This window comes from Colias philodice, chromosome 30, assembly GCF_061535455.1.
Source record: "Colias philodice isolate Cphi_HAF_F1 chromosome 30, ilColPhil1 Martin Lab GWU primary, whole genome shotgun sequence".
NCBI classification, from domain to species: Eukaryota; Metazoa; Arthropoda; class Insecta; order Lepidoptera; family Pieridae; genus Colias; species Colias philodice.
Window position 1 is genome coordinate 1,476,993 of NC_143115.1, and position 17,122 is coordinate 1,494,114.

At 36.4% G+C, this 17,122-nt stretch overlaps 1 protein-coding gene and 1 non-coding gene across 3 annotated transcripts in view; one reads left to right on the forward strand and one right to left on the reverse strand.

Moving 5' to 3' along the window:
• LOC149475375 (uncharacterized) overlaps positions 1-17,122 on the forward strand; it is a 93,896-nt gene that overhangs the window by 65,401 nt on the left and 11,373 nt on the right. For both annotated transcript variants that reach the window (XM_089713305.1, XM_089713307.1), the window contains exons 19-31: positions 1,526-1,665; positions 4,006-4,149; positions 6,094-6,273; positions 8,810-8,880; positions 9,305-9,486; positions 9,880-10,021; positions 11,219-11,409; positions 11,663-11,761; positions 12,352-12,535; positions 13,567-13,747; positions 14,714-14,783; positions 15,600-15,746; positions 16,482-16,550. In XM_089713305.1, the coding sequence (XP_089569431.1) occupies positions 1,526-1,665; positions 4,006-4,149; positions 6,094-6,273; positions 8,810-8,880; positions 9,305-9,486; positions 9,880-10,021; positions 11,219-11,409; positions 11,663-11,761; positions 12,352-12,535; positions 13,567-13,747; positions 14,714-14,783; positions 15,600-15,746; positions 16,482-16,550 (1,800 nt within the window). The remainder of the gene's footprint in view (positions 1-1,525; positions 1,666-4,005; positions 4,150-6,093; positions 6,274-8,809; positions 8,881-9,304; positions 9,487-9,879; positions 10,022-11,218; positions 11,410-11,662; positions 11,762-12,351; positions 12,536-13,566; positions 13,748-14,713; positions 14,784-15,599; positions 15,747-16,481; positions 16,551-17,122) is intronic.
• TRNAV-UAC (transfer RNA valine (anticodon UAC)) lies at positions 5,074-5,146 on the reverse strand. The gene has a single exon. It is a non-coding gene; the product is annotated as a tRNA-Val (tRNA).

Genomic DNA, 17,122 nt, shown 5'->3' on the forward strand with positions numbered 1-17,122 from the left:
AATTAGGAATTGATTGATTATGTTTGTGATGTTTTAAAATAAGATTTTAATGTATCTTATGATTAAAAAGATAAAATCTTGTTCTTATATCTAAATCAATGTACACTCAGTTTAATTATCTACAAATTTATGGATTTAAGATTGTTTTTCTCAATTTATTTACGACTTTTCAAATATTTGAGAGTCAAAACTTAATTAAAATAAGATAAACGTATTAAAATAAGATTTTAATGTATCTTATAATTAAAAAGATAAGATCTTGTTTTTATATCTAAATCAATTGATACTCAGGTTAATTTTCTGGAAATTTATGGATAGTTATTTATGTTTTTCTCAATTTATTTACGACTTTTCAAATATTTGAGAGTCAAAACTTTATAAATATATTTTTCCTGAATCTAAAATTTTTAAAAAGTAAACAACTAAACGAAAATTCATCAATTAAATTTAGATTAATCCATAGTACAAAGTACTGCTTTAGTTTTCATTCGAAATATTCATACCTATTCAATTTTTCCAAAAAATCTGATAATTTTTTGCATATTCTAATGCATCATTATAATTTTTAGACTATTATTCATTTCGGACTAATTCAGATTACATGATTTCCACTAATTATTTTATCAGTCGCTTCCTTTGAAATGTAAAATGACTCTTATCTATATAGAGATAAGGAATATTATAGTGTGTTGTTGGTAAATTTAGTCATATGGTATAATTTATACATGCTTTAGTTTTTAATAGATCGTCATAGAGGAAGGACGTATATTTTGTGGTAGTTTTCCTTACGTGTTTTTGTTTGTGAAATGTGCTACGAATATTGTTTAGAACTATTTTCAAGTGATTTGAAACTAGTAGATGTTTTAATTTTTAGTGTAGTAAAACCAGTGGTCATTCATTAGTTGAGCAATAAAGACTTTTAAAGTGTGTGTTGATTGTTTTTGGATAAAACAATGTTATTTTACGTGAGAGGTATATGATACATTTTATTATTTACTTCCCAATTATTTATAATAGTCTAGCAATTATGAGTAATTAAGCTTACAGGAACGCTTTTTCGAATTTGAATGTAAATATACTTATGCCTTTCCTTCGAGATTTATATTTTCACTAGCTTTCCACCCGCGGCTACGCCCGCGTTTTCAAAGAAAAACCCGCATAGTTCCCGTTCCCGTGGGATTTCCGGGATTAAACCTATCCTATGTGTTATTCTGATGTATAAGCTATATTGTGGTAAAGTTTCATTCAAATCCATTCAGTAGTTTTTACGTGAAAGAGTAACAAACATCCATACATCCATACTTACAAACTTTCGCCTTTATAATAGTAGTAGGATGTAGTTGGATAATTTTTTTTTTGAATGAATGCGAAAGATTTTTGAAGTACACACAGAACCCGTTTAACATAATTAGACTCACAACCACGTGAGAAACTCTGCGCTGCATATCTAGTTATGTATATTTTAACATATTAAAATTGATTTTCATAATTATTTAATTATAGACCTTTAAATATAACATTACAGCCGACCCATCCACGCTCGAAAGCATAATGCCAGAATTAGTGAACGGTGAAGAAACCGCCCGTTGGCCGCGAGATAGACGCGTGTTGAGAGCCCTGCTTGAACTGAGCCGAGCTGATAGTAGGGAGCCAGATGTTGATGTGGTAAGTGGGGGATATTTATTTATTTATTTATTTTTACATAGATTCCTTACAGCTATTTGTATTACAATATTTATAATTAACTTTAACAAAACAATCCATACTAATATTATAAATGCGAAAGTAACTCTGTCTGTCTGTCTGTTACTCAATCACGCCTAAACTACTGAACCAATTTGCATGAAATTTGGTATGGAGATATTTTGATACCCGAGAAAGGACATAGGCTACCTTTTATTGCGAAATATGTACCACGGGCGAATCCGGGGCGGACCACTAGTACGCCAATAAAAAGGAATACCAATAATAAGACAATTAATGGGACAGTAGTTTTACATTAATTATAACAATGATAAAGTGGATATAATAATAAGATATAGGAAAAAAATGAAAAACATATGTCAGAAGTGAAACTTAAACGCGTTGAGGGTAAAAGGAGAATGGGCATTTTACTATGGAAGTTGGGCCTGAACCCTTGAGTTGGACCAATACACATGAGATATTGTTTTTATAATAGATCATAACACATACATAACGGGAAAAATATATATAAAAAAATAATCAACCGGGTTTTTGTACAGTCACATCAAGTTTTATTTCTTTGTGTATAATATTTTTTGCAATAAATAACTGTTATAAGACAATGACAATATCTTTATGTTACTCCAATTCACTTTCACTTACAAATACGTACTAATCTTAAGCCTTCTAATAACCGAAATACACTAATATTATGTTTTGTAACAGGTACCTATACCGTGTTTATTATAATTCAACGTAGTTAGACGTTTTTTGTTGTTAAACTTAGTCACTCCAGTGACATTTAGATTTATATTTACTTCACTCGAATTAAAAACACCGTTATTGTGCGCAAAATAATAGCCAAATAAATAAAACTTTTTGCCTTGACTGTACAAGAACCCGGTTGATTTATTTTTTTATTTTATTTTTTTCGTAAGGTATGTGTAATGATCTATCACAAAAACAATATTTCGTGTGTATTGGTCTTAGCCCAAGTTTCAGGCCCAATTTGCCCATTCTCCTTTTCCGGCACGCATGCTCTTTCTTTTTAGGGTTCCGTAGCCAAAATGGCAAAAACGGAACCCTTATAGTTTCGTCATGTCCGTCTGTCCGTCTGTCCGTCTGTCCGTCTGTCACAGCCGATTTACTCGGAAACTATAAGTACTACAGTGATGAAATTTGATGGGAATATGTGTTGTATGAACCGCTACAAAAATATGACACTAAATAGTAAAAAAAAGAATTGGGGGTGGGGCCCCCCATACATGTAACTGAGGGATGAAATTTTTTTTTTCGATGTACATACCCGTGTGGGGTATCAATGGAAAGGTCTTTTAAAATGATATAAAGTTTTCTAAAAAACATTTTTCTTAAAGTGAACGGTTTTTGAGATATCAGCTCTCAAAGTCGTAAAAAGTATGTCCCCCCCCCTCTATTTTTATAACTACGGGGTATAAAATTCTAAAAAAAATAGAGGTGATGCATGCTAATTAACTCTTTCAACGATTTTTGGTTTGATCAAAGTATCTCTTATAGTTTTTGAGATAGGTTGATTTAACTGTAATTTATTATATTTGCTGCTACGGAACCCTTTGTGCGCGAGCCCGACTCGCACTTGGCCGGTTTTTTTATAAATGATTGATTTATATAATTTGCTCAAACTACAAAATATAGCAATATTTTATAGTTGATGATCGTTAAACATGCTTTATATTATATACTAGCGATCCGCCCCGGCTTCGCCCGTGGTACATGTTTATGTTTTCTTTCCATAAGAACCATCCTGGTACTTCAAGGAATATTATAAAAAAAAGAATGATTGATCACGTGTGATGCCGTGACCAAGGAAACCGGGTTTTTCATTTTTATATAATACTAGCGGTCCGCCCTGGCTTCGCCCGTGGTACATATGAAAAATAGATGTTGGCCGATTTTGGACTGAATAGATGTTGGCCGACCACAGGACAGTTCTTTGGCATGTTATTATAATATATGGTGTTACATATTATGTATTTTGTAAAATTGTAAAACTGACATGATTTAAAAGGGCAACTATGGAGTTTCTTACCGGTTCTTCTCCGTAGATACTGCTTTCCGAATCGGTGGTAAATTTTAAAATATGTAATGTTGTTTCAAAAGTGCTTCTATAAGAAGTCTAATTGAATAAATAAATGTTTGAGTTTGAGTTTGGAGGAGTATGGTAACAAACATTGTGACACGGGAATTTTTTATATACATAATATATAGATGATTAACTGTAAAACTTACATTCTGGCAAACAAATGATGATTCGATTTTGTTATGATTCGTAAATTCCCACAGCTCTCTACAGACCAGCAAGTGGAGAGCGAAGAGATAAACGACGCGACCGGTGATGAGCAAGATGATGCGTTGGTGATGGACCCCAGCACTATACACGAGCTGGCGAGTCGGGGTGATGAAGAGGCGTTGGCGGCTTTGTTGAAGGTGAGGTGGTGATGGTGATGATGATGATGATGATGATGATGACAAGGATTGTATGTTATAGCGTTGTTTAAGTTGGGAAGCATGGATGATGAATAAATTCGTAGTTAGTAAAGGTTTGAATTTAAATTTGCATAAAATTATAATGATGATATTGATTATATCTACACTAATATTATAAAGAGGAAAACTTTGTTTGTTTGTTTGTTTGATTGTAATGCTCATAAAATACTGGACCGATTTTAAAAATTCTTTCACCATTCGAAAGCTACATTATCCACGAGCAATATCTTAATACTATTATAAAGGCGAAAGTTTGTATGGATGTATGGATGTATGGATGTTTGTATGTTTGTTACTCTTTCACGTAAAAACTACTGAACCGATTACAATGAAATTTAGCACACATATAGAGGGTAACTTGGATTAACACATAGGATAGGTTTTATCCCGAAAATCCCACGGGAACGGGAACTATGCGGGTTTTCCTTTGAAAACGCGGGCGAAGCCGCGGGCGGAAATCTAGTAGGCTATATATCATCACGCTACGACCAGCAGGAGTGGAGCCACGGGAGTGAAACCGCGCAGAGCAGCTATTAATAAATAAATAAATAAATAAAATTAATGCCTTGTTTAAGTCGACTGTAAATTTTCTGACAAGTGTGTGCTTACTTCTTTACTCGTATCTAGAATGTAAATTTCACTTCTAGAATAGAACGTAAACACTTTCAATGTTAATGTAAGACTATAGAAAGATGCGACTACGTTAATTATTATTGTTATAGGAAATAATACAGAAATATATGAAAAAAAAAATGTACGCCATTTCATTAATTAAAAAATGTACGCTATTTCATTAATTAAAAAATGTACGCTATTTCAAAATTCATTTAATATTACAGAATTATATTGAAAGATAAAAAATTATGATTCCGGCCAGGATCGAACTGGCGGCCTTCTGCGTGTAAAGCAGATGTGATAACCACTACACCACGGAACCCGTTGTGTAGACTATCGAAATTTGTGAATGTATTAGAATTTCACTTACAAAGTGAAAGTTATTTTAGCGTGTGTTGAATTGAGATGTAGGTCATGTTGTGATTATAATGTACTGTGTTTTGACTTTGGATAATTATTTGTACAGTAAAAAAAATTGGCAGTCAGTGAAATTTATTCGATAGTTTTTTTGTGGGTACATTTGTTTTTTTTTATAATGTTTTCTTTGTGGTACTTATAGCAAAAATAGTTTTTTTAAAGCTGGTTTAAAAAAATAATTTTCCTTCAGTTGGTCAGGATACGAATGGACAGGCCGAATATTAAAACTTCAACTAATAATTTTTATCACATAAAGAATGGAATCCAGTAAGAGCTATGTCACATCTTAGTAGCCTTCTTTTTCGACTTTAGAGCCGTTGCTTTTACCGTTAAAAGATTTAAATTAGGTTCATCGTCTCATTTACAAGTTGTGACATCAGATTGTATTTCCTTATGTGACTTCTGATGGTCCAAATTTCGAACTAATCCATACTAATATTATAAATGCGAAAGTAACTCTGTCTGTCTGTCTGTTACTCAATCACGCCTAAACTACTGAACCAATTTTCATGAAATTTGGCATGGAAATATTTTGATACCCGAGAAAGGACATATACTACTTTTTATCCCGGGAAAATGACGCAATCCCGGAAATCCTACGGGAACGCGAACTATGCGGGTTTTTCTTTGACTGCGCGGGCGAAGCCGCGGGCGGAAACCTAGTACTATATATAACTAGTTAGCCTTAGCCTGGAAGAAATCGCTTTTTAGCGATAAGGTCACCTTTTTGTACTTTACCTCGCATCCATACAAATATATAAACTGTACATTGTAATATTAAATGGTGTGGTACAATGAATGGTTAAATAAAATAAATAAATATATAATAATAAGTATACTGTTTTTTTCCAGCGCTGTCCGCAGCTAGTCGAAACGCGCGACAGCTCAGGCAGCACCGCACTGCACGCGGCGGCCCGCAGCGGGCGAGCTGCGTGCGCTGCGTTATTGCTGCGTGCCGGCGCGTGTGCGGCCGCAGCGGACGGGGAGGGGTGGAGCGTGTTGAGAGCTGCGGCGTGGGCGGGGCACAGCGAGGTACGCGTTACTATAGGTGTTGCTATGGTAACCGTGTAAACAAATGGGAGCGTGGTGGCGCGCGACGCTACGTTGCCATAGTAACCAGCGCTGGCCACGGTGACGCACTCGGTTGCTATGGTTACCAGTACGGGTAGTATAGAACGGCGCTATTGCTGCGTGCCGATGCGTGTGCATCAGCTGCTGATGGGGAGGGGTGGAGTGTGTTGAGAGCAGCTGCGTGGGCGGGGCATAGCGAGGTACGGGTTGCCATGGTAACCGCGTAAACAGACAGCGGTTGCCATGGTAATATGCGGAGCTTCGCTCCCTCGGAGCAATTATCAAGCCTGGAGAAGTAACAATTAATTGAACAATATAGCACTAGTTTGGCCTTTTTGGCTTATGGCAAAATGTCATGCGAAAAAAGAGGACAGATATATGTCAGTTCGACAGTTTGAAATGACATGTGCCCATGTCAATTTGTTTCAGTGACCAGTCTGGTCACGGACGCATGGTGATTTTAATTATTATTTTTGAAGTGAAAAACGAGTGTTTTAGTTTAATTTGTTATTTTATGAAAAGAAAATTGACTAAAGATAAAATGGCTTGTGTTGTTCACGGCTGTAAAAGCCGTAGTACTGGGAAATCGGATGAAGATTGGAATTTGTCTTTTCACAGGTTAGTGTTTTGATCAATTTTTTTGTTAATTGTATTATAAATAAGTTAATTTACGTTATTTTCATAATCATCTATGTTTTATCTAACCGTAATCATTGAAATGAAATCATAATCAGCTTAGTTTTTAGAAAAAATGCAAAATATAACTTCCATAGTGTTGTGCAATTATCGATACTTGAGTAGGTACGAAGTACTTCATTGATAATGACTGCTTTAGGTTAGGAGAAAAAAAAAGGTATTTAAGTATGGATTTTATTGTTATTTGCAGGTTTCTGGCTTGAGAAAAATTAAAAGATGTTTGGGTTAAAGCTATAGCACAGGGAAAATTGGAAGCCTTCAAAACATTCTCGGCCTTGTTCAAATCATTTCGAATCAGACGGGAAGAAAAGTAAAGTGCTTTGTAGAGATGCTGTGCCACAAGTTTAAGGTGGCATCTATTTTAAATAATAAATACTGAAATTTGTTAATTAAGTATCGAAATAAAATGTTGTAAAAAAAATTTTAAATTTTATTTGTTTTATTTGAAGCAATTTATTTTAAACTTTTACCAATTTTTTCCTGTGAGAATGAGTTATTTTCCCGCGGTAAATTGTAGCCTATATGTTATTCTGATGTTTAATCTATAATATGTATAATTGTAAAGTTCCATAAAAACTCATTCAGTACTTATATATTTTTGCTTTTATAATATTAGTACCTAGGATATGATTATTGATTTGTAAAAAGATCAACCAGGTGGAAGTCAAATTCGCGCACGAAGGGTTCCGTATAATTCTATGAATGAATCTATGAAAACAGGAAAAAATACGTACCTTTTTACGAAACCATAAAAAACAACCTAAACCGAAATACCTAATAATATTTCTTTATAAATACCACTACCAAACAATGCAAGGCAATCAATACGCATCGTAAATGAATAGTTCCAAATTAAACGAATCTTAAAATTTGGAATTACCTATCCATAATTCAAAATTAAAAGAATCTTAAATTATATTCAAGCAATTTTATAACTTATTTTTTTTATTTATCGATATTTTAGTATTCGATAAAGTGGCAAGCACTACCTTTTTAGAACAAAAAGTGGCTACATGTGGATTTGAATGCCAAGCCGATAACAGTATGTTGTCTCTTTCTATCGCATTAATTAGGGTATTGAATAAAAGAGAGCCACTATATAAGACACGTTCAATTAATTGTTACTTCTCCAGGCTTGTTAATTGCTCCGAGTTCGCTCCGCACTTAGTCGTCGTGGTATAGTGAGGCGCGTGCGCGTTGTCATGGTTACAGTGTAAACAAATGGGGGCGGGATGGATGGATGGATGGGTGGAGTGTGCTGCGGGCTGCTGTGTATGCAGGGCATAGCGAGGCACGGGTTGCTATGGAAACCGTGTAAACAGCAGTTACTATGGAGATGGGTGCGGAGCTGCGCTCCGTGTGGAGGAAGGAAGGTGGAATTCCTCCATCGAAAAAGGGAGGATCCTCGACCAGTCTACTCGACTGGCTGGTGAGGCCCCGATGGATGATGTCGGAAAGTTGTATATATTATGCTTTGTAGCGAAAACATTTAGCTTGCGCGATTCAGAGCGAGGTGTCGCTACACTCCGCACTTAGTCATCATATTATAGCGAGGTACGCGTTGCTATAGCAACCGGAGAGGGCGGAGTAGCGACCAGCTCGTTGACTAGTCTAAGTTTTCTCGTTATAATTAATTTTTAATTTAATTTAAACTTTAAGGCTTGCTAAATGTCTAAAAGTTTAAAATTTAATGCATAATGTGTCTATTATAGGAATTTTAACTTTACTGTGTATTTTGTGGATATTTGATTAAAAAAAAAACAACAATTTCATTTAATAACACTGATTTATTTCCACGCAGGTGGTTGATGTGCTGTTGGAACATGGATGTGACGTCGACTGCGTGGACGCAGATAATCGTACCGCTTTACGGTAAGCCTCAAGATCAAACAATTATTGTAAAATTTTATGTGTAATAATTGTATTTTTTTTAAATTTCATAGTCATGACGTTTGTCAAATCGTTCGCAAATCACTAGTTATTTTATGAGTTTTAACTGTTTAGTATTTTAGGTTATAAAATTTATGTTTTCACTTTATCAACAGTCTCTATAATTATTAATTTAATTTTACTATATTATTGACGTGACAACGTCTTATTATTCGATATAGCCGGCTGCATGCACGAAAAAACATGACTGACGGCGTTACCTCGCTCTGAGGCGTTCCATGGAAGGCTTGAAGTGCAAGCGAGAGCGCGGAACGAGTGACAAAGAAGCACAATCGGACGTTGTCACGTTCAACTATCGTCAGTAAACCGATTTTACAACCAATTTTTATATATTTATGTATAATAGTGCGGCAGCATGGTCCGGCCACGAGGCGGTAGCCGCACGATTACTAGCGGGCGGCGCCGCACCTGACCGTGCGGACGCGTGCGGACGGACCGCACTCATGGCGGCCGCGTATATGGGACATGCGGATATTGTGCGCATGTTGCTTGATGCTGGGGCCGATCCGAATAGGGCTGATGAGGATGGTGAGTGGGGGGAAAGGGTAAGAAAGTCAAATGTTTTTAATCCCTGCTAACCCTACCAGGGTTAGCAGGGATTAAAAACATGCATACGTTCTTTATAACATCACGAAAAAGTTACATTTTTTGTTGACTTTTTTTCACAATTTTTTTACACCGTTTCAAAGTCGAATTATGCTATCAAATAACATAGCTATAGCACAAAATGCACTTACATCGTTTAATTTCCATGACTACAACAGGCAGGACATTTTGACCTCATGATATTTAAATATTTAGTCAAAACCTACATCTGTTACTAAGCTATTTTATAAAATACATTAACATCCCCGTTTTCCCATTTGTTATTGCCAAAGCTATTTTACAAAATAACATCGACAAATTCCCATCACTACACAGGCAGGACATCCCTAGCGGTGGCAGCCCTGTGCGGCGCGGGCGCGCAGTGCGCAGCCCTGCTGCTGGAGCGCGGCGCGGACGTGGGGCAGCGGGACAGGGATAGTGCTGCTCCACTGCTCGTGGCCGCTTTTGAGGGGCACACGTATGTATATTTAGTAAAATAAAAAAAAAATTAATACATAATTATACTCGGCACGACGAACCTTGATCCCTATGACAGTTCGTCCTAGTGATTGCTCGTATAATGGTATATGCTATGCTGCTGTTGTATTAATTTAAGTTTTTTAGCATATTTAATAGGTAAGTAAAACGAGTTTTCCAAAAAATAAATATGCACCTTATCATTTTTTCGTAATTTTTAACCCATTAAACATATTTTATCATGAAAATGGATGTCTCCCTTTTATTTGTCTGAAAAACTTTTGTTATTATAGGTAATGGATATTTTTAAAGTGAAACTTTTATTACATCGTCTCAAACTTTTTGGTCTGTGTAGCGCATGTCGCGTGTATCGCGGCTGCCGAGTAGGTATACCTACTCGGCAGCCGACCGTCACGCGACATGCGCTACACAAAGCAGTGTTCGGAACCGTTCGAACAGTTTCACTTTTACCGTGGTTTCATAAAACCACACAACATTTTTTCAGGTATAGTCTCACTATTATCGACATTTGTTTATCGATACTTTCCGCACTAGTCGATAAATACCAACGATGTAAATTTTGCAGGACGTAAACGTAAAGTCATATTGATATCATTTCTCGTAAATGTTAAGAATTGTTATAATTCCAACGGAATATCATTGTAATGGCATAAAGCTACGTAAAAAATAATAAATGCCATTTTTAGACGCCTCCAATACGTTTCTAATTTAATGGTGACGCCATTACAAGTTTGTCTCTTGAGAATAACTGTCAGTGTCATAGGAATCATCATTCGCCGAGCCGAGTATAGCTTCGTCTCTGCCGAATATTGGTCTTACAGAAAACTGTGTGGTTTAATGCACAATACTTTGCTGAAAATGATGACGATCGAATGCTTAGCATACGTCCAAAAAACTGTTATAGCCAAACAACTTAAATATATTCTATTCGATAAATGAATATATGTATTACATTATTGCCTCACATGTAATAAACTTGACCTTATATCACATACTTTCTTTAAGTTACACAACGTAATTCACAAAAGAAAGGACCCCAAATGTCTAAATTAACATGGGTACTCCAAGGTTCAATCATTGGTCCGCAACTTTACCACTCCTACAAAACTAACAAACAAATTCACACATAAAAAACCAACGCACCTATCGATTCTTCTACTCTTTCCAACCTTTTTAGCGAGATCTGCGAAGTCCTCCTCGAAGCGGAAGCGGATATAGAAGCGACAGACTCAGCGGGTCGCACAGCTCTATGGGCGGCCGCTTCCGCCGGACATGCGGCTACTGTGCGATTGTTACTGTTCTGGGGCGCGTGTGTTGATACTATGGACGCGGAGGGTAGAACTGTGCTGAGTACGGCGGCTGCGCAGGGTGAGTTTGTTAATCTATACTAATATTATAAAACTGAAGAGTTTGTTTGTTTGTTTGTTTGAACGCGCTAATCTCAGGAACTACTGGTCCGATTTGAAAAATTCTTTCTGTGCTAGATAGCCCATTTATCGAGGAAGGCTATAAGCTATATATCATCACGCTAAGACCAACGGGAGCTGAGCAATGCGGGTGAAACCGCGGGGAACAGCTAGTGTTAAACATTTTAAGTAGAATACTTAAATTTTATTCACAGGCAACGTAGAAGTGGTCCGTCAGCTGTTGGACCGCGGTTTGGACGAACATCACAGAGACAACTCGGGTTGGACGCCATTGCATTATGCCGCTTTTGAAGGTACAATTATTTATGAATTATTTTGAAGTACGGTGGTAAATGTTAAAACTACGGCCAAATATTTCACAATTTTTGTTTTTATCATATTATATTTTTTCTATTATTTAAGAAATCGAATCACGAGCCAAATATTATTTTTATTATATTTTTTGTTACCTGGAATTGTTCAATTTGTGTGTATTTTATTGTTTGTTGCTTTTTATTCGGTGTGTACTATTAATTTGTGATTCAATATTTTTGATTCATTCGTAAATATAATTACCACATTAACTCCAGACCACGTAGATGTCAATAACAATTATGTATTGTACCGCTTTCTGTATTATAATATTATCATTAAAACAAGTATGTTTTGTACTATTTTCTGTATTATAAACAAGCGGTCCGCCCCGGCTTCGCCCGTGGTACATAATATTTACGTTTTCTCTACATAAGAACCATCCTCGTACTTCAAGAAATATAATAAAAAAAGAATTATCGAAATCGGTTCAGCCGTTCTCGAGAATATGCGCTTACCAACACATTTTGCGATTCATTTTTATATATAAGAAGATTATAATAATGATCTAAACATCTACTCTAATTTGCAGGTCATATAGAAGTATGCGAAGCATTACTAGAAGCCGGTGCAAAAGTCGACGAAGCGGACAACGAGGGAAAAGGGCCCTTATTGCTAGCGGCACAAGAGGGACATTTGGATCTAGTCACAGTGCTTATAGATAGATGGAATGCGCCGGTGGATCAGAGGGCTCATGATGGAAAAACTGCGTTAAGGTAAGTCAAAGAAATTTTCGACCTTATTGCTAGAGACTTAAGAGCTACATTTGCGCTTAGGTAAGTGCATAAGGATAGTTTTGTAAGTAAAGTAGTGGTTCGTGTCAAGGGAAAAGGGCCCTTATTTCTATAGCCATAAGACATAGTTTTGTAGGTAAAGTAGTATCTTGTGTTTAGGGAAAAGCGACCTTATTGCGAGAGGTATAAGATATGGTTTCGTAGGTAAAATAGTGTTTTGTATTGAGGGAAAAGGGCCCTTATTGCTAGTGGCACAAGAGGGACATTTGGATCTAGTCACAGTGCTTATAGATAGATGGAATGCGCCGGTGGATCAGAGAGCTCATGATGGAAAAACTGCGTTAAGGTAAGTCGTAGGAATTTGTAGGTAAAGTAGTGTTTTGTGTCAAGGTAAAAGCGACCTTGGTGCTAGTAGCATAAGAGCTATATTTGGATCTCGTTACAGATTCATAAAAAAAGGAATATACGCATGTTTATGTGTAAATGTGCGTGTTCGTATTCGTTATGAGTGCGCAAAATGAATGATGTTATTTTTATTTTTATTTACTCATTCATATATATCCGACATGATTTATCTATATAATGTTTTATACATTCAGAGTTTTGCTTGTTTATTTATATTTTAATTCAGAAAATATCCATGTATTGTTCTAATCCTTGACGTTCTTATCGCGTAGAAATAGCCGTTTTATCGTTTTTAATGTTTATGTTTATTTTTTTTAATATACCCTACAGACCCACATAGTGTGAAGTCCCGTGTCCCCGTAGTGGGGTAGGGGGCAGATGCATTATTCATACATCTGTTTCACTGATCGATTTTTCTTTAGGGACAAGTAGGTGATCAGCCTTCTGTGTCCTGCCAGACCGAGACATTTTTTTTTTCGTTTCCACCGGGAATCGAACCCAGGACCCCTCGGTTCTACGCTCACGCGTCAACCACTGTACCGAGGAGGTGGTCAATATTTATTACAGACCCACATATGTCATAGATATATTTTTTCCTTTTTCCCCAGACTCGCCGCGCTAGAAGGCCAATTCGAGACAGTAGCGTGTCTACTATCTCGCGGTGCAGACGTCGATGCAGTTGACGCCGATCGTCGCAGCACTTTATATGTACTGGCGTTAGACAATAGGATAGCTATGGCGAGACAGTTATTAGCCGCTGGCGCTAGTGTGCACTGTTGTGATACTGAGGTGAGTAAGAATCCATACTTATATTATAAATGCGAAAGTAACTCTGTCTGTCTGTCTGTTACTCAATCACGCCTTAACTACTGAACCAATTTGCATGAAATTTGGTATAGAGATATTTTGATACCCGAGAAAGGACATAGGCTACTTTTTACCCCGGGAAATAGGATAGGTTTTATCCAGGAAATCCCACGGGAACGGGAACTATGCGGGTTTTTCTTTGTTTGCGCGGGCGAAGCTGCGGGTGGAAAGCTAGTTCGCTATATATTCTAAACAGGTTTCATAAATAATCGAGGAGAAGAAAGAATAAATAAATAAATCTCTTTATTTGCTTAATGTGTGTAAAAAGATAACAAATAACATTATAGGTCGAATCAACACATTAGCCATAAATGGCGTGCAAATTATATTATCAGCTCCGCAACATTATTTTATATAAAAAGTACATTATTTCATTGTCACATCATAAAAGGTGCACATTATGAATTTTATGTTTTATATTTATTTTTTTCGTCAATGGATGATAAATTTGATTATGTATTTTTAGACTTTTAAAACTGAAAAATTTTAAGACATTTTTTTTATAATTGTTGTATACGCCTGCTTTATGGCCAATTCAGTTTATGAAATAATTAATAATGTATTTCTGTAAATTGTATTAATTGAGTCATTATTGGTGTGTCTAATAAATAAATAAATAAATAAATTATATATATTCATTAGTCAAAATTAAATTAGAATGAAAAAGGGATGATAAGAAATTTCAAATTCAAATTACATTTATTTACAAGAATGTAGTTACAAAAGAGGTGTTATTACAATTTTAATACATTCGCGCTAATACATTCTACCCACTATCTGGGTGTGCAAGTGTGTGCAAAATGATCATAATAATTTCTTCAATAACTAAGAATGAAGAAGGTAAGATAAGAAATTTAAAATGTATCATATTTTTTTTGTGATTTCCAGGGTCGAACACCATTGCACGTGTCAGCTTGGCAGGGTCATACCGAGATGGTTAATTTACTCATTAAAGTTGGTGAGTTTTTTTTTAATAAATACCACGAATTAACTTAATTTGTTGAGAAAAATGAACGTGAAAAGTTAAAAATTTTGAATACTTCTATCCCGTTAATTGTTTGTGTGTACGCACGTATACACGTACGCATCCGTGTAACTTTATTTTACTTGAATTTTATTAAATTTATATTTCTTTTGCTTTCCAATTTTTTGTCAATCAATAAAGTCACGACAGTCGACGATCGCGACCATTTTTACATTTCGTTTTCTCAAAAAAATAAAGCCACATGTACATTTTTTTATTCTCGTCAATCAATAAAGCTAAATGAACACTGTCTTAGGTTGCGCGACAGTCGATCGTTCTAATATTTCGCAATGTCGTCAAAAAGTAAAGCCAAATGTACACTCTTTTTAATGCTATCCCGCTAATAGCAGTTGTAAGGATAACTGCTTGCTGTATTATCTGATTATGTATTTAATATGTACACAGTGAGACGTTGAGGGTGCAATTTAGATTTAAATACCTAATGTTCCTATAATGCTATGCTATCATTTTTGTAATTGTACCTGTGTATTCTCCAATCTCCAAATAAATAAATAAATAAGACGGGTTGGACTCCGGGAGTGCAGGCAGAAGTGAAAACTTGATTATAAACGTTGAGCATGTTTGATATTTTGGAATGGTATCCGTCTTACGCTTTCTCGATCAGGTCACGTGTCCTGGCGCGAGTTTTAGATTTTATACCCATAGAAAAAGTGCTCAACGCCGCTTAAGAAGTTTTCACTTCAAAAAACACTTCGCTTTCTAAAAAACTAAAGCCACATACACACTCAGGCGGTGCCGCGGTGGACGGGCGCGACCGCTGCGCTCGCACCGCACTGCACGCGGCCGCGTGGCGCGGACGGTCCGCCGCACTGCGAGCGTTGCTAGCTCACGGTGCGGATCCCGCTGCGGTTTGCACGCAGGGCGCTACACCTTTGGGTATGTTTATTGTTACTAGTGGTCCGTCCCGGCTTCGCCCGTGGTACCTACATGTTTAAACTATCCTATCTCTCAAGTTGGATCGAACTGCACATGGTGTGCGAATTTTATTATAATCGGTTAAGTGGTTTAGGAGTCCATTGAGGACGAACATTGTGACACGAGATTTAAATATATTAAGATAGGACCAATAGGCATTAGGCAAGACAGGTGTAAATGTATACGCAGGGGTAAGTATTTCAGCTTGTCAGTCGCGTGTCTGCTCTCGCGGGGAGCGGACGTCGACGCTACGCTGGCGTAGAGTACTACACCGCTCGGTATGTATAGTATACATATGCTCGCATGCACCAATCACGTGCGACTGGCACGTGATTGGTGCATGCGAGCATATAGACACTTGTACGCAGTGGACGGTCGTGACCGCTGCGCTCGCACCGCACACCATTGGGTATGTATACTGTCAAATTTCAGCTCGATACCTCCACGCGTTCCTAAGAAGAACGTTTGCACCGAACGCACATGTCAGAAGTGAAATTTTACTCAAAGAAGTTTCACTTCCAAAATGCGTATATAATTTTATGAATATTTTGTACGTAAGCGTATGCAAAACTATGAGTCCTTTGAGCTTAGTACGTCGACGGTGGGACACCCTGTAGGTATAATGTCATATAACACATAATATTCCTTATATGAATGATAAATAAAAAATAAACATAAACATATTTTTCTATACAGGTATAGCAGCGCAAGAAGGTCACGAAGAATGCGTGTTATGGTTGCTACAGCACGGCGCTGATCATTGTGGTAAGTTGTGTCTTTGAACCCTTGCAAGAATTATAACAATAAATACGTATTTATGCCACTAGAAGATCATTCATTTTAAGTGTAAATAAGCGTGTTCGTTAAAAAAGTAGGCCCCAAGTGTGAACCTTGAGGAACGCCCGAAGAAGCTACAAATGGATGCGATTCATAACCTTTATCCGTAACTTTTAAATTTCTGTCGCCTAAATAAGTTACAACCCACTTTAACATTGGACCATTAATGCCAACTCTTGACAATTTTCTAAGTAGCAGCAAATGATGCACTTTATTAAATGCCTTACTAAAATCCATATATTATATTCCATATATTTCTTGACCTATAAATTATGAATTTAAGTGACCAATTAGTTAAGGTAGACATCCACGTAACTCATGTTGTTCAGGTGTGAGCCTTTAGTGATGTGTAAAATATGGATTATGAATTTGAATTCAAAATATTACATCACTTTGCTCGCTCTAAATATTAATTTGTATAGCAAACATTTGATGATGGCATTCCAAAATTCTAATTCGACAATTTAACACTGCTCTGTCCAAATTTGTATTATATCATC